This window comes from Hyla sarda, chromosome 1 (genome assembly GCF_029499605.1).
Source record: "Hyla sarda isolate aHylSar1 chromosome 1, aHylSar1.hap1, whole genome shotgun sequence".
In the NCBI taxonomy this organism is placed as follows: Eukaryota; Metazoa; Chordata; class Amphibia; order Anura; family Hylidae; genus Hyla; species Hyla sarda.
Genome location: NC_079189.1, coordinates 433,723,774 through 433,748,524, shown reverse-complemented (window position 1 = coordinate 433,748,524; position 24,751 = coordinate 433,723,774). Strand labels below are relative to the sequence as shown.

The 24,751-nt window shown below is 43.8% G+C and overlaps 1 protein-coding gene across 2 annotated transcripts in view; it reads left to right on the top strand.

Annotated features, from left to right (window-relative positions):
• RSPH14 (radial spoke head 14 homolog) overlaps nucleotides 1–24,751 on the top strand; it is a 267,776-nt gene that overhangs the window by 226,484 nt on the left and 16,541 nt on the right. For both annotated transcript variants that reach the window (XM_056530795.1, XM_056530801.1), the window contains exon 5: nucleotides 23,773–23,998. In XM_056530795.1, coding sequence (XP_056386770.1) covers nucleotides 23,773–23,998 — 226 coding nt within the window. The remainder of the gene's footprint in view (nucleotides 1–23,772; nucleotides 23,999–24,751) is intronic.

The following is a 24,751-nucleotide window of genomic DNA, read 5'->3' as shown; positions in this document are numbered from 1 at the left end:
GATAGTAAATGTCCCCCAATATCTACTATCTACATTCTCCTCAGACCATTGTTCCTCTAAGTATAGTCTAAACATCATTCTTCATAATATTGCATATATTGGGGGAAATTTTGTGTACCCTATGTGCTACATTTGCCCTCTTGTGCACAAAAGGGCAAATGTTTTTCGATTAATTTACTAACAGACAAGGTTTATCTGTAGCATAACTTTTGGCACACGCTATTTGCTTTTTGCATCTGGACCAGGATTTTCTAACAAATTTGCACAAAAATAGTAAATAGCACAAAGAAAATCCACCTCACATAATGCAGTTGGCATGTCTCTCACAATAGTATCCCCCCCCCCCTATATCTATAATTTTTTCACTTCTTCTTGAGAAAGCAAAATTATTATTTTCTTTCCCTGTCTATACTGCAACATTTATTGGGTAACTAGCCCAATAAGACCACATGTATGGTTCTGACGCCTTCTTAAAATCTGAAATAGAGATTAAAGATAGAAGCCTAAGGTGTAGTGTTTCTTCTCTTGTAGACAAACATGTTGCTGTACAAGCAATTTACATTGGTTTATAAACACCAGACAGCCATATGTCATCTGTTTTAAATCTCTCCAAATCCAGCTTTTGAGAGGTTGTCCAGTGAAAGAAACAACCTGTATATGGTGTAAAAAAGTATAATACTGCAACTTACTAATATAATGTTATTAGCTATGCTGCACAAATCTTCCATATCAGCTGTGCTTTCTCCTTTGTATCTGTGACATCACACTCAGAGCTCCTGCTCCTGTTCCTCCCTACTCAACTGTCTGCTCAGGCCAAGACCATTGATGTGAAGAGGGAGAGCACATATAACTATTAATGCAGAAGGAAGCCTTTTATCAGTCACAATGGGTTCAGTCAGAACAGATTCACTGCTGACTCATCTGAGAAGTGCTTCCTGCTACCTTAAAATCTAATTAGTAGTAAAATGAGCTCCCCTCTTCACATCAATGGTTTTGCCCTGAGCAAACAGGAGAGGAGGGGGGAGCAGGGATATAAACTTTGCTTTCAGAGAGTATGATGGGACCAGACATCACAGCTTCAACGGAGAGAGCAGAGCTGATATGAAGAGATTTGTGTGGTATGGCCAATAATGTTATATTTGTAGGTTTCATGTTTTATAATACCTAACAACATACACAGTTTGTTTATTTCGCTGGACAACCCCTTTAAAGGGGTACTCCCCTTGAAAACAATTTTTTTTATTAACTGATGCCAAAAAGTTAAACAGATTTGTAAATTACTTCTATTAAAAAATCTTAATCCTTCCAGTACTTATCAGCTTCTGTATGCTCCACAGGAAGTTCTTTTCTTTTTGAATTTCCTTTCTGTCTGACCACAGTGTTCTCTGATAACACCTCTGTCCATTTTAGGAACTGTCCAGAGCAGGAGAGGTTTGCTATGGGGATTTGCTCTTACTCTGGATAGTTTTCAAAATGGACAGAGTTGTCAGCAGAGAGCACTGTGGTCAGACAGAGAGGAAATTTGAAAAGAAAATAACTTCCTCTGGAACATACAGCAGCTACTAAGTACTGGAAGGGTTAAGATTTTGAAATAGAAGTATTTTACAAATCTGTTTAACTTTCTGGAATGAGTTGATAGTACCCCTTTAAGGGAAAACTGTCAGCCATGAGTCCAACACTTACTTAAATATGTCCAGTAGGTCCTGAGATATGTCCCCCAGAAGATCCTCTGCTAAATTCAGTGAATCGCGCGTAGGGGGCAGGGCTTCATCAGCTCAATTTACATATTCATTGTCCGTGACTCCGCTAGGGTGTGGAGTCACAGACGATGAATATGTAAATTGTGTGCAGGGGCGGAGCTTCACACACCCAATTCACTGAATTAAGCACTGGATCTTCTGGGGGACATATCTCAGGACCTAATGGACATATTTAACCCCTTAAGGATGAAGCCCATTTTCACCGTAAGGACCAGAGCATTTTTTGCAAATCTGACCACTGTCACATTAAGCATTAATAACTCTGGTATGCTTTTACTTTTCATTTTGATTCCGAGATTGTTTTTTCATGACATATTCTACTTTATGTCAGTGGTGAATTTTCGTCTATACTTGCATCATTTCTTGGAGAAAAATTCAAAAATGTTATGGAAAAAATGAACATTTGGCATTTTTCTAACTTTGAAGCTCTCTGCTTATAAGGAAAATAGACATTCCAAATAAATGATATATTGATTCACATATACAATATGTCTACTTTATGATTGCATCATAAACTTGACATGTTTTTACTTTTGGAAGACATCAGAGGGCTTCAAAGTTCAGCAGGAATTTTTCAGGGACCAGTTCAGTATTTAAATGGATTTGAAGGGCCTTAATATTAGAAATACCCCACAAATTACCCCATTATTAAAACTGCACCCCTCAAAGTATTCAAAATAACATTCAGTAAGTGTGTTAACCCTTTAAGTATTTCACAGAAATAGCAGCAAAGTGACACATATTCTTGTAGACCCAGTATTTGAATTTTTACAATGGGTAAAAGGAGAGACATTTTCCTCTAATTTGTAACCCAATTTCTCTTGAGTAAATGGTTTTTGGGAGGCATGTCACATTTAGGAAGCCCCTATGGGACCAGAACAGCAAAAAACAACAACAAAAAAACAACACATGGCATATTATTTTGGAAACTACACCCCTCAAAGAACTTAACAAGGGGTACAGTGAGCCTTACCACCCCACAGGTATTTGACGACTTTTCGTTGGATGTGTAATTGAATTTTTTTTTTCACCAAAGTGCTGGTTTTCCCCCAAATGTAACATTTTTACAAGGGGTAATAGGAGAAAATGCCCCCCAAAATTTGTAACCCCATCTCTTCTGAGTATGGTAATACCCCATGTGTGGATGTCAAGTGCACTGCAGGCGTACTACAATGCTTAGAAGGGAAGGAGTCACATTTGCAAATTTTGCTGAAATGGGGGTGGGGTGGGCTTGGGGTTTTGTCGCATTTAGGAAGCCCCTATGGTTTTTTTTCACATTGAGTGGTGGTGTCCTTCCGTATCCCCCTCTTGTGACACACTCTTTTTTTCTGGGATTGTCCCTTCTTTCCAGTGTGGGGGACTTTACCTGGAAAGTGCTGGCCAGGGACGATCCTGGCACCTATATTTCCATTTCCTTGGGAACTCTGGGCTGCTCTTTCCCGGTCGCCAAAGATCAGGGCCTTTAGGAATTCTTCTTGGAACTGGAGGAGTGTCCCTGTGTTGCCAGCATACTGGGACAGTACAAAAGGGTTGTACATGGCAACCTCTACCAAGTAGACTGCAACTTTTTTGTACCATACCCTTGTTTTCCGCATGGCCATGAATGGCTTGAGGACTCCCCCCCCCCCCCCCCCCCCCATATACTGATTGTAGTCCAGAATACAATCAGGCTTGAGGACTGTTGTTGTGGTACCTCCCACAGGGATAGGTGAGCTGCCGTTACTATGAATTGTGGTCAGCATAAGGGCATCCCTCTTATCCTTATTCCTGACCAGCAACAGGTCTTCATGAATAAGGGCACGGGACTCACCCTTGGGCATAGGTGTTTGAACAAAATTTAGAGGGAGGCCTCTCTGGTTCTTCCGCAGGGTCCCACAAACTGTATCTGGCGGCAAGGGACGTGAACAGAGGGATGCTGGTATAAAAGTTGTCCACGTAAAGGTGGTAACCCTTATCCAGCAATGGGTGCACAAGGTCCCAAACAAGTTTCCCGCTAACACCCAGAGTGGGGGGACATTTTGGGGGTTCAATATGGAGTCTCGTCCCTCATATAATCTAAACTTGCAAGTGTACCCGGAGGTACTCTCACAAAGTTTGTATAGTTTCACAACAATCCCGCGCCCGCTTCGAGGGAACATACTGCCGGAAGACGAGTCTCCCCTTAAAACTGATGAGAGACTCATCTACGGAGAGCTCCCTGAGGGGTACGTAGGCCTCCCAAAATTTGGCCCCAAAGTGATCGATGACTGGCCTCACTTTGTAAAGCCGGTCATAGGCGGCATTACCTCGGGGGGGGGGGGGTTGACATGCCGCATTATCAGCGTAATGCAGGCATTTCCGAATGGCCTCGAACTGTCCACGTGTCATGGCCATTCCTTAGAGTGGGGTCTGGTAGAGGATGTCTCCGCTCCAGTACTGCCTGACACTTGTTTTTTTTACCTGGCCCATATGCAGCACGAGGCTGCATTAATGACGTACCATCCATTGGGCCTAGCCAAAAAAGAATCAAGGAAGTATGTAGTGTGTGTGTTTGGTGTAACTTTATATGTAATGGTGTGTGATTATAACTCACACCGTTATATGGGGGAAAAAACTGCTGCAGCCAAAAAGAATAAATAAAGGGGGGCCAAATGCAGCACCCTGAACCCCTAATAGGGCCCGGGTCATGCTGAAAAATATGCGGCTGACCCTTGAGGACCTATTAGGGGGTCGGGGGGGGGGGCAGAGTTTTTTTTTACTTATTCTTTTTACTTCCTACCTGTTCCTTTACTAGCAATCTCATCCTGCAATTTACAGCTTCTCTTCAGCCCTGAGGGGCACAGATCTTCACAGAGGGGGGTCCCTGGCTCCTCACAGCTTTGCCCACGGTGGGCGAGCAGAGCTGTGAGAAGGGGACATTAACCCCTCCTCTGCCGGCTGCTATTGGTCGGACGATCAATAGCAGCGCTCCTGGGGGGTGACGAAATCGCCCCCTCCCCATAGATACAGGAGTTGATTGGGGGAGTATTCTACACCACCCATCACCATGTATCTCTGGGTCATCGGGTCACACGTGACCCATATGACCGGAATCGCTGCGAATCACCGGTGTGAGTTCACTGGCCATCTGCGGCGATAGCAAACATGGGGGGGGGGTCTCAGGACCCCCTTGGGCGCTTGGCGGGGACCGAAATTACCACGGGCGTACAGGTACGCCCTGTGTCCTTAAGTACCATTACGTCAGGGCGTAGCTGTACGCCCTATGTCCTTAAGGGGTTAAGTAAGTGACCCCTCATTGGGCTTCTGTTCACCGACACTTTAACCCAGTTTATTGGGTTTAGTGTGGTTGAACAGGCTGACTGTTTTCCTTTAAGTTTTAGTTAAATGTGGAAACCTTGTCTGCATTGACCAGAATGCCAATGTGTCACCTTTAACTTTTTGAAATAGTAATACCTCACTAAGATAAATAGTTCCCAAATTCATAAATTACAATATTGCATCCCCTGTCCAAAAACATAAGACACCTTATCTGCCTTGTTCTGCCAAAATACTGGTATCACTGACCAGCTTCAGTGGCCAGCTGAATTGGTCAGAGATAGTGTGCTGAATAATTTCAGAACACATCCTTGTAGGGTTTACAGGTCCATTATTCTGTTACAGCTCTCTAATCCATGCTTCCATCCACATAATTATAGAGTTCAAACATATTCACGTCACAAAGACTATAAACCTCATACTTTGCAAACTTTCTACGTGTTTCTACATATGCCACATATTTTTGTATTTTAGTCATAATATTCCAGGTTTCTAGGTAATAGCCCTAGTTGTCAACAATGTTTTAGGTTTTTATACCTAACATCTGTCAGGATTGTTGAGGCTTAACTTAAATTTCTTATCTCTAGTGCTCAGGAAAAACTGGATGGGATGTGTAGAAATCCCACATGTGTGAAAATTTTTTACAGAAAATCTGCATGAAAATTGACCTGTAGTGCAGGTTTCAAGTCCACTGTATGTCAGTTTGTGCTATTGCTACACTGCATTGCAGACTTTGCCCTGTGTTGTGTCCCCTTCATTTTTTATGATTTGTAGGGGTCGCAGAGGTTGGACCTCAATAAATCATTTGCATATCCAAGCAATGTGCCTCCTTCACTCTCTGAAATAGTAAAACCGTATTAAGCTAAATATGTCAAAATTCATATATTACAATATTGCATCCCCTGTCCAATATTATAAGGCACATTATCTGCCTTGTTTTAAAAAAACTATGCTTAGGACAAGCAAATGTAAGAAACTGTGATCATTCTTTCTCCTCTTCTCCAGCACCTTTCCTGCAGTGAGGGATTACTGAGGGATGTAATTTTGGATTTTTTTTACGTATACGCCATTGACCGTGTGGTTTAATTAAAATTATATTTTTATAGTTCAGACATTTACACACATGGCAATACCACATATGTTTATTTTTGTTAAAAACATTTTTATGGGATACTGATTGCATACACTGTTCAATGCTATGCCATAGCATAGATCAGTGATATCGGTGCTCTGCTGATCCAGCCGATTTCACGACGGCTGTCCCGAACAGTCCGACTGAGCTGCTGGGAATGGTTTTACTTTCACATTAGACGCAGTTAATGCTGGGCATCACTGTGATTGGTGATGTACGGCGTTAGACATGGGTCCTGGTGGCTGATAGCCGCTGGGACCACCCGGGTATGATGTGGGGTCAGCCCGTGAGCCTGCGTCATAACAGGGGAGCAGGCGCAGGGCATTCAGGGCAGACCCCCCACGTTCAGGAGTACAAACATTTATGACAAATTCTGTTGCTATTCCATAAATGTCTATAACGTAGAAGTCCTCTATTAAACAAATCAACTCTCAAATAGGGTATATTTTTTCCTAAAATAAAATCTGTATGACTTTTCTACAGAAAGTAGAATAATGGGGGCACAAGAGCTACAGCATCAGCTCTATCTATCAGTGAATCATGAACTTATTCTGTGCCCAAGCAAAAACCATAATAATGAGCAATATCATTTTGCTTGAGATGTCTTTTCCTTTCTATAAGAAGGCTTGAGGTTTTAGTATGTTCTTTGTAAATGTCAATAGATGAGGTTAATCAGGGCTTGGAGCTCCCAGCACAGTAGGCTCACGATCCAGCCATGATGAACATACATCTCCAACTATAGCTAATGAGATGAAGAAAGAACCATTCCATCTATTCCTCTCTAAGGATAAATCAGCATCGCATGACAATACACTCAGAAACATGGTCAAGTAGTGCTTTTATTATACAGAAGAGTCACCCCATATCAGCTAGACAGCCCAAAATGTGAAACAATTTTTAAATTTGGCATCTGCATTATAAGCCCTTAGCAAAAAAAAGAACATTCTATAAAGATCGTGCTTGTGGATCAAAGGGAAACTGTGACTAACAATGCTGATTCAGACAGTGTGAAGGATAGAGACGATTACACGGCAAGCACATGTTAAGAATTAGCTTTTGTTGTCGAAAATGTGAATCCACGTGGGTTTGAAATGGTTGCATAAATTGCCTAAAACCCAAAAAATTACATTGTAAAAAAACAAAAATAATAATAATAATAATAATAATAATAAAAAAAAAAAATTACATTGTAAAAAACATTGTAAAAAAAAAAAAAGGCCTCCCTCTGTCCGCTTGTCACGGGTGGGGGGTGTTATCCTTGTTTTGTGTGTTTCCTATGTTGTCCCTTGTGGTCCCATGTGTCTTTTTCCTCTTCTCACCTCCCCCCAAACCTCGCCCCCCCCCCCCCCCCCCAGAGGAGTCATATCAGACAGGAGAGCACAGATGAGTGCTATCAGACAGGAAAGAGCACAGATGAGTACTATCAGACAGGAGAGAGAACAGAGGAGTGCTATCAGACAGGAGAGAGCACAGAGGAGTGCTATCAGACAGGCGAGATCACAAAGGAGTACTATCAGACAGGAGAGAGCACAGAGGAGTCCTATCAGACAGGAGAGAGCACAGAAGAGTACTATCAGACTGGAGAGAGCACAGAGGAGTCCTATCAGACAGGAGAGAGCACAGAGGAGTCCTATGAGACAGGAAAGAGCACAGAGGAGTCCTACAAGACAGGAGAGAGCACAAAGGAGTGCTATCAGAAGGGAGAGAGCAGAGAGGAGTCCTATCAGACAGGAGGGAGCACAGAAGAGTACAGTACATTCAGACAGGAGAGAGCACAGAGTAGTATTATTAGACAGGAGAGAGCACAGGGGAGTCCTATCAGACAGGAGAGAGAACAGAGGAGTACAATACATTCCGACAGGAGAGAGCACAGAGGAGTACTATCAGACAGGAGAGAGCACAGAGGAGTCCTATCAGACAGGAGAGAGCACCGAGGAGTACAGTACATTCAGACAGGAAAGAGCACAGAGGAGTACTATCAGATAGGAGAGAGCACCGACGAGTACAGTACATTCAGACAGGAAAGAGCACAGAGAAGTACTATCAGACGGGAGAGCACAGAGGGGTAATATCAGACAGGAGAGTGCACAGTGGAGTCCCATCAGACAGGAGAGAGAACAGAGGTGTCCTATCAGACAGGAGAGAGCACAGAGGGGTAATATCAGACAGGAGAGTGCACAGTGGAGTCCCATCAGACAGGAGAGAGAACAGAGGAGTCCTACAAGACAGGAGAGAGCACAGAGGAGTGCTATCAGACAGGAGAGAGCACAGAAGAGTCCTATCAGACAGGAGAGAGCACAGAGGAGTCCTTTCAGGCAGGAGAGAGCACAGAGGAGTCCTATGAGACAGGAGAGAGCACAGAGGAGTCCTGTAAGACAGGAGAGAGCACAGAGGAGTCCTATGAGACAGGAGAGAGCACAGAGGAGTCATGTAAGACAGGAGAGAGCACAGAGGAGTGCTACTCAGACAGGAGAGAGCACAGAGGAATACTATCAGACAGGAGAGCCTTAAATAACTGCTAAAACAATGGCTAGTAGTAATATATTCCATCATATATTCAAAATCACATAGCAATAACACTGTATTGGTCAGACGCCATCACTCTCTGCACGAGGTGAGTACGGCCGGACAACTCCGGCTCCCGGTTTCCTGCGGGACTGCGTCTTCATGAACCATCAGACCAGCGAATCGTGGATTAAAGATTCCTGGCTGCCTACTTCATTGCTGGCAGTAGTGACCAATAGGGATAGTTTCTTTCTCCCACAGCCAATATGTATTATATTTGCATTGTTTGCCTTCTATTGCAGGTTGTATAGGGAGAGAATCTTTTCTCTAGGTACTTTGGTCACACAACTACTATGCCAAGCATTACCATTGATACAGTGTTATTGCTATGTGATTTTGAATATATGATGGCATAAACTACTAGCCATTGTTTTAGCAGTTATTTAAGGCTACTGGTGGACAGCTTTAACCAGTGCCTTTCTCGGTCGTAGCTGTTTTGTTTTGTACCCCCTGAGGACACTGGCTAAAAATCATCCAGTAGAAATGCGTCGGCGGTTATATATATATTTGTTCACCCATCCGGTATATGAATCACGATATTCTGGGTGAATGGTCACTTGGGACTGGCAGGGCCCTGCAGAGTCCCAATTGAACTGAGTATCTACATCCCATGCACATTGACCGAGTAATTATAAATTGATTTTGCATCACTTGAACACAATTTTTTCATCTTTTAAGTGGATTAATAAAAGTTAAGTTATTAAGCACATCCTGGACACACTAGAATTGTCCCCATTCTGATTATATTTAATGCTGGATGAAAAAGAGTCTATCTTGGGTTTACGTGGTCCCCTAATTTAATTTTCCACGTCTACAGTTTCTGTCTAACTGCTCTCTGATGACTCACGTCCCGGGAGCTGTGCACTTTCTATGGGGATATTCTCCCATCATGCACAGCTCCCGGGACGTGACATCATCATTGAGCAGTTAGACAGAAAACTTCAGAAGCTAATAACTATTGGAAGGATTAAGATTTTTTAATAGAAGTAATTTACAAATCTGTTTAACTTTCCGGAGCCAGTTGCTATATATAAAAAAAGGTTTTGCCTGGAATACCCCTTTAATGTTATATTTTTAACGGCTGTTATATGTCCACTATTTTGACGGGAGAAGAAATTAGCGCATGCACAGTAATTTCTCCCTTGAAAAAAAACGGACTAGAATCATAACTGACTGCAATTGGTGATAACGGATGCTAAAAAGATCCCTTTAACATTAATAGAATCCTGTGACGGCCGTTATCAGGAGTTCAGAACGGGAAAGCATGATGGGGATCATTTACAGGATGACAACGGCAGTGTGAAAGAGGCCAGTTTGACACAAGAGTATCACAAACTTATTACACTTACCTCATCTTTATTACCGACCCAAGTCCCTGCCTGACTGCGTTTCTGATGACCCAAATTGACAGCTGTCATGGTCAGACTGGGCCTTGCGTCTGTAATAAGGACGCAGGAAATGTAATATGCATGTCATACTCTCGTGTGAATCTTACAATACCTTTTAGTTAGTGAAGGGATTTTGTAAAGAGGGGTCTTGAATGTTTCCTTAGACCCTTATTGCTGTTGTTGTAGATTCCACTTCCAAATGAGGGTGTCAACCTGGTTTTGGGGTTCTTTTACTGTTAGCAATGCAATATGTTGTTTTGATATTGTTTTGACTTGCTCAGTAACTCCTATGCTCTACACATCTTATAGAGCGTCTGCTGTTTGTTGCAAATGTTCTTCAAGAGGCATTCTGAAAATGTTTTTTTTCCTTAAGTAGTAACACATAGGGTATTATTATAGAATAGTATAGAGGTTCTTGTACATTTCTTCTTCATACCTGTTTTAGCTGATGTGGCAGGAATAGGATAGGTTTGATGTTAGTTGCACACAGAATCTCTGAAATTACTTGACAATGCTGCCTACATTTCCTATGACTTTGGCTGGGACTTTTGATAATTCCTGCTGGTCTTCTCATCAAGCTGCTAGTTCTGGAGATCACCCAAGTGAACTCATGAGGGTTGGATCACACATAGTGTATTACATGCTTAGAAGAATACGCTGCACAGAGGGAAATACACTGTCTATTCTCCTATGAGCAAAGGTTTGGAGGTGGGGCCAACGTGACTGTGACGCACGGGCCCTCCTCCAAACAGACCTCAACTCATACACAGGGCTGTCAGGTAGCCCTGTGTGTCTGCTCAAAGGAGAATAGGCAGCATATTTCAGCACAGTGGATTTTGCATATATACGCTACGTGTGACCCTGGGTGAGTTGGGGTCAATTCACTCTGCATGCAATTTTCATGCTTTTTCTTATAGTGCGTTACATAGAGAAATATTGACAAGATGCAAAAGTGATTTGACCTTTTATCAAAATTTTTGGAAGGTTTTTCCAAAATCGTGGTTACAATGTTTTTTACTGCATTTTGCACAATTGCAGTACAGTATCTCTATTTTTACCATGATTTTGGGAAAATCACAGCATATATATTTTCATCAATTAAACTCAACCAATGAGGCATAGATAATGTAAAATATAATTTTTACTAGAATCTTATAAAATATAAAACATAGACAGTTAATTATACAAATAACAATGTGTTAGACAATATATACAAAGGTGTAGACCTCAGCAATTCTGCGAAAGCAATAGTCACTTATACAGTAGCAATAGATACCAGCCAACTGGCTGACTATAGGGAGGGAAATTGGATACAGGTTAGTACCTTATACATTAAATTTCCCTGCTTATTCTATATACCCATGACCTAACTACTATAAGTGTGGATGGGTAAACGGTATGTAGTAGCCACTATCAAATAGGCATCAAGTGGTATTTACATGTAGTGTTGCTCGCGAATATTCGCAATACGAATTTTATTCGCGAATATCGCATATTCGCGAATTCGCGAATATTCGCGAGTATAGCACTATATATTCGTAATTACGAATATTCGTTTTTTTTTTTTTCACAGTACACATCACAGTGATCATCCCTCTCTGCTTCCAGCTTGTGTAGTGTAAAGAAGGCTCTAATACTACTGTGTGAGACTGGTGTGCGAATTTTCGCATATGCGAAAATTTGCATATGCTATTTTTCGCATATGCAAATTTTTGCTTGTACGGGTTATTATATATGCTAATTTTCGTATATGTTAATTTTCGCACACGTGAATATTTGCATATGCCAAAATAAAATGCGAATATTCGCGAATATATGACGAATATTCGTCCATATATTCGCGAATATTCGCGAATTCTAATATGACCTATGCCGCTCAACACTATTTACATGTACAAATTTCTCATACTTCATATTCCTACGCGTTTCTTCCATATTATTCAGATGGGTTCATCAGGGTTGAAGGAGAAATTATGAACATTTTAGATTATTCATAAATATTTAAGATATGCTAGAGGTGAAGTGAAGAAATATTAATAGATAGCAATAAAATGGTTGCTGTCGGTCACCGTCAAATAGTCATGGTCAGTCATCAGTAGTCATATTTTAGTGCATATGTAGAAGTGGGGGGGGTTATTATAATGACAACCAGTTATTCTCTCTCACAACTGATGTAGAACCGATATGAAAACAAAACCTCATGGTGTGTTAGATTCAATAATTAATAGTGGTTTATTCGATGAGTAGGTGGATGCCGTAGTAGATTTGCATCAACTTTGGTATCCTTCTCACTTGGGTACCAACGAACTGGTGATTTGACTGGAGTCAATGGTGAAACAATATCCCCACAAATAGATGTCGAATTTATATGTTCACAGGACAAATCCTGTATCTTATTTATCCAAATATTATAGGACTGCAGATTCAGCTGGAACCAATGATAAGATGGTATCCCCCAAAACAAAGAAGCTGAATGTCTTTGTAACAGACTTAGGTGTTCACAGAATAAATCCTGAAGGTATGCTGCATAATCCCTTTAGTAATCTGCCTGATATGCCAAGCAAATAAATGATAATGGAAAGCAGCCTGATGACTGTAGAAGGTACACGATGTAACCGGCACCATGATGGCTGATGATACTGGTTACTGACCTTGACTATTTGACTGTGACCAACAGCAACCATTTTATTGCTATCTATTAATATCTCTTCATTTCACCTCTAGCATATCTTAATTATTTATGTACAATCTAAAATTTTCATAATTTCTCCTTCAACCCTGATGAACCCATCTCAAGAATATGGGAAAATCGCATAGGAACATGTAGTATGTGAAATTTGTACATGTAAATACCACTTGATGCCTATTTGATAGTGACCACTACATACTCTTTCCTCATCCACACTTATAGTAGTTAGGGCATGGGTATATAGAATAAGCAGGGAAATTTAATGTATAGGGTACTCACCTGTATACAATTTCCCTCCCTATAGTCAGCCAGTTGGCTGGTATCTATTGCTACTGTATTGCCACTGTATATTACCTTTGTGTAACACTCACGTTTCTGAAGACAGGACTCCCGTGTATGTGGATCCGCTGGACCTGTGTGGCAGATGACTCGGACCGTACCAGGAAGTGGAGTCTAAGGTGCCGCTGGTCTTCACCAGAGCCCAAAGCAGGATGGGCTTGCAGCTGCAGGTGACACCCAGGTCGCTACCCCTGGCACGGCTCGACCACACAGGCGGCTGAGGAGATACGAGGCACAGGAGGGATGAGGCAACTCGTAGTCTGGATAGCAGTAGGTCAGGGCAGGTGGCACAGTAGCGTAGTCAGGACGTAGCAGGAGTTCAGTAGGCAGGCGGCTGAGGAGCAAGGTCAAGTCACAAGAGCAGGAGATCTGGTACATGGCAAGGCAATACAAAGGACCACTTTCTCTAGGGCACAAGGCAACAAAGATCCGGCAGAGAACTGAGGAGGGTGGTGGAATTTGTAAACAAGCCACAGGTGGTTAAAGCTCCGGTCCGCGCATGCCCTAAGGGACGGGGATACGCGCGCCAGAGCAGAGAGGTGGAGGCAGAGGCAGGAGAAACACCCGGAGAGTGATGGACTGGGGCTTGCATGCGGGCGCATCCCGCAATGGGAGTCCCAGCCCCGTTGGCAGCAGAAGGTAAGGGGACCACAAAGTGTAACACTTTGTATATATTGTATATATATATATATATATATATATATATATATCACATTGTTATTTGTATAATTCACTGTCTATGTTTTATATTTTATAAGAATCTAGTAAAAGTTATATTTTACATTATCTATGCCTCATTGGTTGAGTTACGGTAACTTAATAAAAGTATATATGCCAATTTCTCTCCAAGGGCTTGACCATCAGATTCACTTAGAGGGGTGAGGTTGTATCTGTTTTCCTCTTTGCTTTATACTTCGAAAATCACAGCAGTAATAGAAAAAAAAGCAGCAAGAAACACAATGGCCCTGACTATTGTAAACCCGACCTGTTTTGTCGGGTTGTGCGCAAGAATTTGGCGCATTGCACCACAAATTGTGTCTGCGTCAGAATTTGCACCAAAACATGTAAAAACTCGACCAACTCTCCATTTTATTTAGAAAACCCAAAAAAGGGTGTGGGTGCCGTTGAAAGGAGGTGTGGTCGCCGTAGAGGGGCGTGTGGCTGACATTTTTTTTTAAATCCCAACATATTTACTAGGGTTTTCACAGAAAATGTGGTGAATTGGAGCTCTGGAAAACCCAGACAGCTCAAAGCAGGTGTAAAAATGTAGGGAAAAGTACAAAACCTAGGAAACATTGGTTAACACTATGGAAATATACTTTGTAGGGAAACTAAACCCACCCACTAAAAACTCCACTCCACTCTTGGTACATCAGGGCCAATGTGTAAACACAGGCTTAGGGAAGGTATATAACTACTATATATCCTTATCCCATAGAGATAACAGGTATATAGCTCTGGGTGGGGAGGCATCTGGGAGCCAGTAGGAAGGGATCTGAGGATGTCATCCTGTAGCCCACAGAAAGTCAGAACCCTAGGTCTGTTTCTGTGACATTAGGCCAGTGTTTCCCAACCAGTGTGCCTCCAACTGTTGCAAAACTACAACTCCCAGCATGGCCGGACAGACTTCAGAGGCACCCTGGTTGGGAAACATTGCCTTAGGCACACTGGTGATCACATGACCAAGTTAGAGTAATGAAACACATAGATGCAGCTGTGCTGGAATAAAACTAATGGTGTTGCATGACTAGTGATGGTGAGCGTGTATGATATGGGTAAAAAAATAAAACCCAGAGTTTTTCTTTTAAGAGTTCATTCACACATACAGGATCTGATTTAAAGCTGCATTCAATCATTTAGTTGCATTAAAGTCTGCAGAAGATCCTGTACGTGTGACCCTACCCTTAGGAAGCATTTTGTGTAGGCTAATACTCTACTTTTTGGGGGGAAAATGCCAAGAAAAACACCAATTCTGCCGCATGGCGTTTTTTCGGCCAAAAAACGCTGCGGACAGATGTTAGCTGTAAATCAATGAGAAATCGCAAAATTGTTATTACACTTTGTGTTTTTCTCTTTGTGTTTTTCACTCTTTTTTGGCGTTTTTCAGCTCCTTGGTGGTTTTCCAAAATTGCAGCATGTTTTTGTCTAAATCGCTTTGTTTTTCTCCCATTGAAGTCTATGGGAGTGAAAAACGCCAAGAAAAACGATATGTGGGTTTTAACTTTTTGGGTTTTAAAGTTTTTTTCAGGCGGTTTTTATTATTTTTTGGACTTTAGTGATCCAAAAAAGTGATGGAGATACCTTTTTTAATAAAATTTCATAGGGTACCATTAAAAAAAAAGAAATAAAGAAGATACAGTAGTGAAGGAAAAAATTGTATCTAACGAAATTTATATTTTTTATTACAAAATTTTTATAAATTTTTAAACAGGGATCAATTTATGTGGGCGGGCAGGGACCTAAAAATGTAGCCGGCAATAATAAAAATAAAGTGTATGTGTGTTTTTCACTTTTTTTTTCTTAATTTTTTTTTTTTTTTAGTAGTACTACTACTCCCAGCAGCTAACACACTGTTTCATCATGGGAGTAGTAGTACCTGTACTAATTGACAGATCGCCCATTGCGATCCTCCTGTATAATTTAAAGATGCTGCGTCCGCTCTTCTATGGTCCCCTGCACTGCCGTATATATACACCTATTCATATTTCCGGCGGAGAGCTGTGATTGGCCAGATGGTTCCAGCCAATCACAGCTCTCTGTGGGAAATAGGAATATGTGTATGTACGCGGCAGTGAAGGGGACCATAGGAGAGTGGCCGCCGCATCTATACATTATACAGGAGGATCACAGCGGGTGTCAGTAGTGATACCTGCTGTGATCTTTCCTTAACTGCAGATACTACCAGGGCCAGATTAAGACTGCCTGGAAGACGGAGCACTTCATTATGATGCCCCCCCCCCCCCCCCGAGAGTCCCCCTTCCCTTCCACTGAGACCTGTTGCGGGCCTGTCAAGTAAGGAACAGACTGAGACCAAAAATAGGCATGGGTATATTAGACTACGTTCCCTTTTTTTTTTTTTTTTGTGGGTGTCACTGGAGTCAGGCCTCCGTTAAAATAAAATGGGCTGCATGGTCTAAAATCACTTCAGTTCAAGTCACTCTTTCCAGCTGTTGCAAAGCTACAACACCCATTGGGGGACATTTACTAATCTAGTCTATTCTGGGTATGCTTATAGACCAGCTTATGTGGTAGTCTCATGTCTATTTTGCTCCTAACTTATCAAAGGTCTCACAGCCCTTGATAAATTATGTGCTCAGACTTCAGGGTCTACAGCTTAAACTGCATTTAGACCTGCTCCAACATGGTCTGACATTTCAGCGTATTTTGGGCAAATGCGACTTGTCGCACTTGATAAATTCAGCACCAATGCATTTTCCAATGCATTTCCGTCTAAAATAGACTTGCATGCATCATGTTCTAAAATTCCTCTAGAGCAAAAGTCGCAGAAAAGTCGCACATATTTAGACTGCGACTTTCTGTGAGACAAATTTAGACAGGAAAAACCAGTCTAAATCCTTTGATAAATCTCCCCCATTATGTCTGGAGATCTTCAGGCATTATAGGAGTTGTAGTTTTGTAACAGCTAGAGCCTCAAATTGGGGCACAGATTCATCCATTATTACTGCAAAACTTAGAAGTGACGAGAGATCTAATGGGACAGTCAGGAGAATACACAAACATAAAATGACTCACAGGAGACGTCTTCTCTGTTGTCTTTCCTTTTCTTCTTCATCTGGTCCAGACGCCAGGTCTTCTTCCAGCTCCATCTTCCTCTGTAAAGTTTGACTCCTGGACATCATTGGTTCCTCACTCTGCCAGCCACTCCTCATCCTCTGTATAAAGACAACAATCATTTTAACTCTTCAAGAGTCTGTGCTTCCTAAATATAATACTGCCAAACCCTTTGTACCCTGTATATTATACTGCCAAACATCATGCCCTCTAAAAATAATACTACCACACACTGTGTCTTCCGTAGTGTGCACAGAGCAGCAGCATCCCATTGAAAACAAGCAAAATTCTGCTGGCGGAAGTTCGTAGTGTGGACGAGCCCTAATTCCCCCAGACCCCTCTGCCCCCCAGACCCCTAAGTCCTCCTCCAGACTCCTGCTCCCAGAGACCCCTAAGGCTAGGTTTCCCCCTTTTTTTTACCTGCAAAAACACAGAAACACTGCTACTGCTCTTTCCTGTATTATGGTAATTTTGTGGCATTTTTTTTATTGTGCTTATGCCTTCTCTGGAAACTTAGCCTTAGTCCTCCCCTGGTCCTTAAAGGGGTACTCCACCCCTAGACATCTTGTCCCCTAGGGGTGGAGTACCCCTTTATGCCCCCCCTTCAACACTCCTGGTCCTTCTCCACTATTCCACTTTTCTGCACCCCCTATCCTCCCTCAGTCCCCTTCACACTCCTCTGCCCCCTTTACCAAACCCACATTTACCTTACGTCACACCCCCCCCCCAAACAACCTCACTTGAACCCCCCCTAGCCCTCCTGGTCCTTCTCCACTACACTTTTCTCCACCAACCCCACCCCCAGTTCCCCCACATTAGGTTGTAGTTCCCCCACAGTAGGTTGCAGTTCCCCCGCATAAGGTTGTAGTCCCCCCACATTACGTTGGCAGTGTCCCCCACAGACATACAGCCTCCAGCCATATACAGTGTATGGCTGGAGGCTGTATGTCTGTGTACTGCCCCACTTCAGTGCTCCGACCACCGCTCCTCTGGTCCGGGGTCATGATCTACTGCAATGGCCTAGGGGCCATAGCAGCAGGTCCCGGGACCGGAGGAGCGGTGGTCGGAGCACTGAAGATGACGTGTAGGTAACTTACCATGCGTGCATCCTCGTTGCTCCGCTCCTACGGGCGCACGCACAGGACGTCAGTGATGTCCCTGCGTGCGCTACCTCCCTGCGTTTTTAAAGTTATTGCGGGGCCACAGAAAGGTAACCGGGACATCCTTGTGTCCCGAAAAGATCTTTCAGGACACAGGGATGTCCTGCTGAATGTGAGGGGGGGGGGGGGAGGAGGGGGAATTACAGTATTTATCTGCGTATAACACACACTGGCATATAACACGTACCGTTCATTTTCACAGAAAAATTTGAGGGGAAAAAAATAAATGTAAAATAAATGACTATAGCTCTGAACTATATGCCTCATCATCCCCCCAACTTTGATTCCCCTTGATCCTCAGTTTTCCCCCCCCTCCTTCCTCCCCCTTTTATCAGCCTCTGTGCCATATTTACCCCCCCCCCGTCTCCTTTCCCATGTTTTCCCCTGCTCATCATTCTCCCCCCTGCTCATCATTACCCCCCCTGCTCATCATTTCCCCCCCCCCTCCTGCTCATCATCCCCCCCTACTCATCATTCACCGCCTGCTCATCATTCTCCCCCCTGCTCATTATTACCCCCCCTGCTCATCATTACCCCCCTGCTAATCATTACCCCCCTTGCTCATCATTACCCCCCTGCTCATCATTACCCCCCCTGCTCATCATTACCCCCCTGCTCATTATTACCCCCTGCTCATTATTACCCCCCCCTGCTCATTATTACCCCGCCTGCTCATCATTCTCCCCCCTGCTCATTATTACCCCCCTGCTCATTATTACCCCCCCTGCTCATTATTACCCCCCTGCTCATTATTACCCCCTGCTCATTATTACCCCCCTGCTCATTATTACCCCCTGCTCATCATTACCCCCCCTGCTCATCATTACCCCCCCTGCTCATTATTACCCCCCTGCTCATTATTACCCCCCCTGCTCATTATTACCCCGTCTGCTCATCATTCTCCCCCCTGCTCATTATTACCCCCCTGCTCATTATTACCCCGTCTGCTCATCATTCTCCCCCCTGCTCATTATTACCCCCCCTGCTCATTATTACCCCCCTGCTCATTATTACCCCCCTGCTCATTATTACCCCCCTGCTCATTATTACCCCCTGCTCATCATTACCCCCCTGCTCATCATTATCCCCCTGCTCATTATTACCCCCCTGCTCATCATTACCCCTCCTGCTCATTATTACCCCCCTGCTCATTATTACCCCCCTGCTCATCATTACCACCCCTGCTCATTATTACCCCCCTGCTCATTATTACCCCCCTGCTCATTATTACCCCCCCTGCTCATCATTACCCCCCCTGCTCATCATTATCCCCCCTGCTCATCATTCTCCCCCCTGCTCATCATTACCCCCCCCTGCTCATCATTCTCCCCCCTGCTCATCATTACCCCCCTGCTCATTATTACCCCCCTGCTCATCATTACCACCCCTGCTCATTATTACCCCCCTGCTCATTATTACCCCCCCTGCTCATCATTACCCCCCCTGCTCATCATTACCCCCCCTGCTCATCATTCTCCCCCCTGCTCATCATTACCCCCCTGCTCATCATTACCCCCCCTGCTCATCATTTTCCCCCTGCTCATCATAACCCCCCTGCTCATTATTACCCCCCCTGCTCATCATTACCACCCCTGCTCATTATTACCCCCTGCTCATTATTACCCCCCCTGCTCATCATTACCCCCCCTGCTCATCATTACCCCCCTGCTCATCATTCTCCCCCCTGCTCATCATTACCCCCCCTGCTCATCATTTTCCCCCTGCTCATCATTTTCCCCCTGCTCATCATTCCCCCCTGCTCATCATCCCCCCCCCTGCTCATCATTCCTCCCCTGCTCATTATTACCCCCCCCTGCTCATTATTACCCCCCCTGCTCATTATTACCCCCCGGCTCATCATTACCCCCTCCTGCTCATTATTACCCCCCCCTGCTCATCATTAACCCCCCTGCTCATCATTAACCCCCCTGCTCATCATTAACCCCCCTGCTCATCATCCCCCCCTGCTCATCATTCCCCCCTGCTCATCATTCTCCCCCCTGCTCATCATTACCCCCCCCCCCCCCGCTCATCATTCTCCCTCCCTGCTCCCCCCCTGCTCATCATTCTCCCCACTGCTCATCATTCTCCCCACTGCTCATCATTCTCCCCACTGCTCATCACTCCCCCCCTTGCTCATCATTACCCCCCCTGCTCCCCCTGCTCATCATTACCCCCCCATGCCCGCTCATCATTAAACCCCCCCTGCTCATCATTACCCCCCCCCCGCTCATCATTCCCCCCCCCCACACTCATCATTTCCCCCCCCCCACTCATCATTCCCCCCCTGCCAATCATTCCCCCCATCATTGCTCCCCCCTCTTTCTCCTTTTTCTATTTTTCATATTTCCTTACCTGGCCGCGCTCGGCAGGCTCAGGTGATGCGTCGGGTCTGTGAGAGTGACGTCTCCTGCGGCTCCTCTGCACAGCGTCAGGGACGTCACTCGTCATTTCCTGCAGCGCTGGGGTGTAATGAAGAAAACTGTGCCCTGCAGGAAATGATGAGTGACACCCCTGACGTTGTGCAGAGGAGCCGCAGGAGACGTCAGGGATGGAGCGACTCTATACAGTGCTCGCATCTCTGCTCTGTACTCTGGCCGGCCACTCACTCATTCATATTTCCCACTGAGAGCGGTGATTGGCTGCAACCATCCAGCCAATCCCCACTCTGGGTGGAAAATATGAATGAGTGATGTTCTATTCACATCACTGGCCGGAGTACAGAGCAGAGATGTGAGCGCTGTATAGAGCCGCTCTGCATCTCTGCTATATTATGGACGATCGCATCGGGTGTCAGGACTGAGACCTGGGGCGATATGTCTATTACTACAGGTACTACTACTCCCATTATGGAACAGTCTGTTCCATGCTGGGAGTAGTATTACTACCTAAAAAAATTTAAAAAAATCGAGAGAAAAAAGTGAAACACACACACACTTTATTAAACATTATTTAAAATTTAGTTTTAAAAAATGGAGATTTCGTTAAATAAATTTTTTGCCATCACTACTGCATCCTTTTTTTTTGGTACCCAACAAATTTTGGGTACCAAAAAAAAAACGCCAAAAGGTGCCAAAAATGCAATTTCCACACAAATGAAAAAAACGCCAGAGAAAACGCCAGACGCAGGACATTGCACTGGCGTTTTTTTAGGTGTTTTTTCATGCGTTTTTTTCAACCCAAAAAATGCAGGACAATAAACCAAGTAGAGACTTGGCCTCAGGCCAGCAAAACTGCTCTCCCTATTTCATTGTTCATTTTACATGTTTTGAATGATATATCCAGTATATCCATTGAGATTAAGTGACATATTTCCAGCGGCAAGGTATCAGCACTATGAAGGAGATTTATCAAGCTCTGTAGTAGATTTGTGCACGTGTGACTTTTGTATACATGCTTTGACTTTTTGATTTTTGCTAATTCCAAAGCACATTTCTGAAATCTGCTCACATAGTAATTATTTTTCTTACTTTGCAGTGGTCAAATTGTATTTATCAAATGCGAGAGTCGTTATTTATGAAGAAAAAAAAAGTTGCATCTTCTGGCTTACAGAAAGTGCATACATCTGCAAAAAAAGGAAATTAACACCCACTTTAACAACTGTTCTTGTTCTGCATCATGAAACAAAGCTAATTAATGTTAATTATAGAAAAATTTATTATATAACTAATAACTATTAATTTTAAGGTTGAAAATACACACTGCACACCTTGTTACTTTTAGGACACATACGTGCTGGAGTACCCACTAAATTTTAAAATGAACGTGGTGTTAAAATAGAATAAGGCACAAAATAATTGTGTAAGAATTTATACAGACTACGTAAATAACCCATTTGTGGGTAACGTACTGAGCCGTTTATTTTTATTTCTTTGTTGTGGCTTCACTATTGTTTATGTGCCTGTCGGTGCTGCGTTGTCTTCCTTCCTGACGTAAACTCCGGCCTCAGCGCAGCAACGCAAGACTCCGCCCACCAACGTTACAAAATGTGGGCTCAAAATTAAACAAAAAAGCCTACAGAGTACGGATATTCATGGTGCGGCATAGTATGTTTTTAATATTTTTTAATTTCTGAGGAGGGTGGATGGGTTGTTGCGGGATAGTTGGAGTGCAGCTATTTAGTTCCAGGCAGGCCTGTCAGGGTGTCACCCGATGCGGTACAAACACCCCCCTCCGCGTCGCTCTCTAGCAACGCTACTGGTTATAAAGGGTGAAAATAGTCCAAATGAAGAAGCACCGTGCGTGGCTGCTGCCAAGGATTCCAGATCCAGTCGGGTGCTCAGCTCCAGGGTCCGACACAGACCCCAAGGAAATCCAACAATGGAACAAAGAGAGTGCTTGAGAAAGGTTCTATTGATGAGCCAAAACGTTGCTTTTTCTGCAGATGTGTGAATAAAACACCCTCACTGAGTTTCACTTACACTGGAGTGCCGCTCTCTTTGTTCCATTGTTGGTCATAAAGGGTAGTTGAAGAACTTTGGCTATTAACATAAGAGAAAACTTTTCTGCTTTAAAAAATGCTTTTGTAAGCGGGCTTCCCGGGTTTTACTTTCCATATATACTCGATTTTTCGTGCTGAAAACGCCCCCCCTCGGCTTATACTAGAGTGAACTCTCCGCCTGTCAATCCCTTCATCAGTGGTCTTCAACCCACGGACCTCCAGATGTTGCAAAACTACAACTCCCAGCATGCCCGGACAGCCATCGGCTGTCCGGGCATGCTGGGTGTTGTAGTTTTGAAACCTCTGAAGGTCCGCAGGTTGAAGACCACTGCAGCCTTCGTCATCATCCAGCCCCCCCCCCCCTTTTGTTTTCCGTCCGGTGGGGATGGTTAGTCATTGCGGGCTGTCCATCTTCACCTGGGGGGGCCTCTTCTCTGCCCGGCCCCGGAGTAGTGACGTTGCCTTGACGACGACGCACAGGGACGTTCATGCGCAACGTCCCTGTGCATTGTCAAGGCAACATCACTACTCTGGGCCCGAAGCGCGGAGAAGAGGCCCCCCCTGTGAAAATGCATAGCCCGCAATGACTAACCATCCCCACCAGACGGTCCCTGCAGTATAGATGGCCCGGACCAGCTCACCCTAACTTCCTGCCGAGGGGAGGTGAGTACAAAACAAAAGGGGGGGGGGGGGGGCTGACGAAGGTCGCAGTGGTCTTCAACCTGTGGACCTCCAGAGGTTTCAAAATTACAACTCCCAGCATGCCCGGCCAGCCGATGGCTGTCCAGGCATGCTGGGAGTTGTAGTTTTGCAACATCTGGAGGTCCGCAGGTTGAAGACCACTGATGAAGGGATTGACAGGCGGTGATGATGAAGGGGGGGGGGGGTGATGACGGGGGTCTGGATGATGACACGGGGGGGATGATGTATTTCCCACCCTAGGCTTATAGTTGAGTCAATACCTTTTCCTGTTTTTTGGGGGTAAAATTAGGGGCCTCGGCTTATATTCGGGTCAGCTTATACTCGGGTATATACGGTACATGCACTTTTATTTATCAAGGTCGTGCGACTATTTGATAAATAGGTCGCATGTAAGCAAAAGTAAGTTAAAAAAAAATTGGCATTTAAAAGCCATACGTTTGAAAAGAATGATAAATCTCCATCCATATTGTTACTGAACATTTTAGATATTCTCTTGTGCTTCCATTGCAGGTGCAGTAGCCCTAGTTGACGCAGGCCTAGTCTCACAGCTGGTGAGGAAGTTGGAGTCCGAGCTGGATGAAATACAGGAGGTCATCTTGGACACGCTACATTTCTGCTTACAAGCAGATGCGACTCAGGCTCTTAGTGCAGGAGCAGTGATGATTCTCAAGAAAAAGCTCAGCCACCCCATAGTAAGCATTAGAAGGAAGGCGGCCTGTGCTCTCATGGAAATATGGTAAGAAAGATGCAAAGATTATTATTTCCCTATGAAGACACTAGGGGGCAACATAAATACATGAATTGTATGGCATCCACTGCATTGTAATGCTGAGGGGATTCGCAGTTTGTGTTTAATGCCAAAGTATTTAAAGTCAAGGTTGAATAAAACTTTTCACTAAATATTAGGATACTATGCCTCTTATCAGGTTATTGGTGTGATAGAGATGTTGTTCTGTTCTGTACAGTAAATTGTTGGACTGCACAAAACTGTATTATTTCACTTTGGCCACTGTGTGGTGCTGGTCTATTACCTGTAATGATTCTCATTACTACCTACAAACATCACACCACCAATTTAATAAACGAATGTATGCAATTCACGATAAAATAAGTATTCAAATAAAAACACGCTACTCGGAAAAAGTGGATGCCTAGAATGCATCAATGACAAAAATATAATACAACAGTGCATAATGATGTCAGGGGGGGGGGGAGATCTAAGTAAATGGGATCATTTCTGCCACTTTAAGGTGTATATAAATATACAGGTTAGTGGCAGAGAAGAAACCTCCTTCTAGACAAGGACTAGGTTTGTCCATAATGTAGCACTGCCTAATATACACATCACAGTCAGCAATAATACAGACCAAACATGGCGCCTGCCCGTGGTCTACTATTTCTACATTTTTTTAAACCAACATAGAAAGTGCATATGTTCGGGAATAGACAGAATTTAGTTACAGTATGACTACATTTGACCCATTAAAGT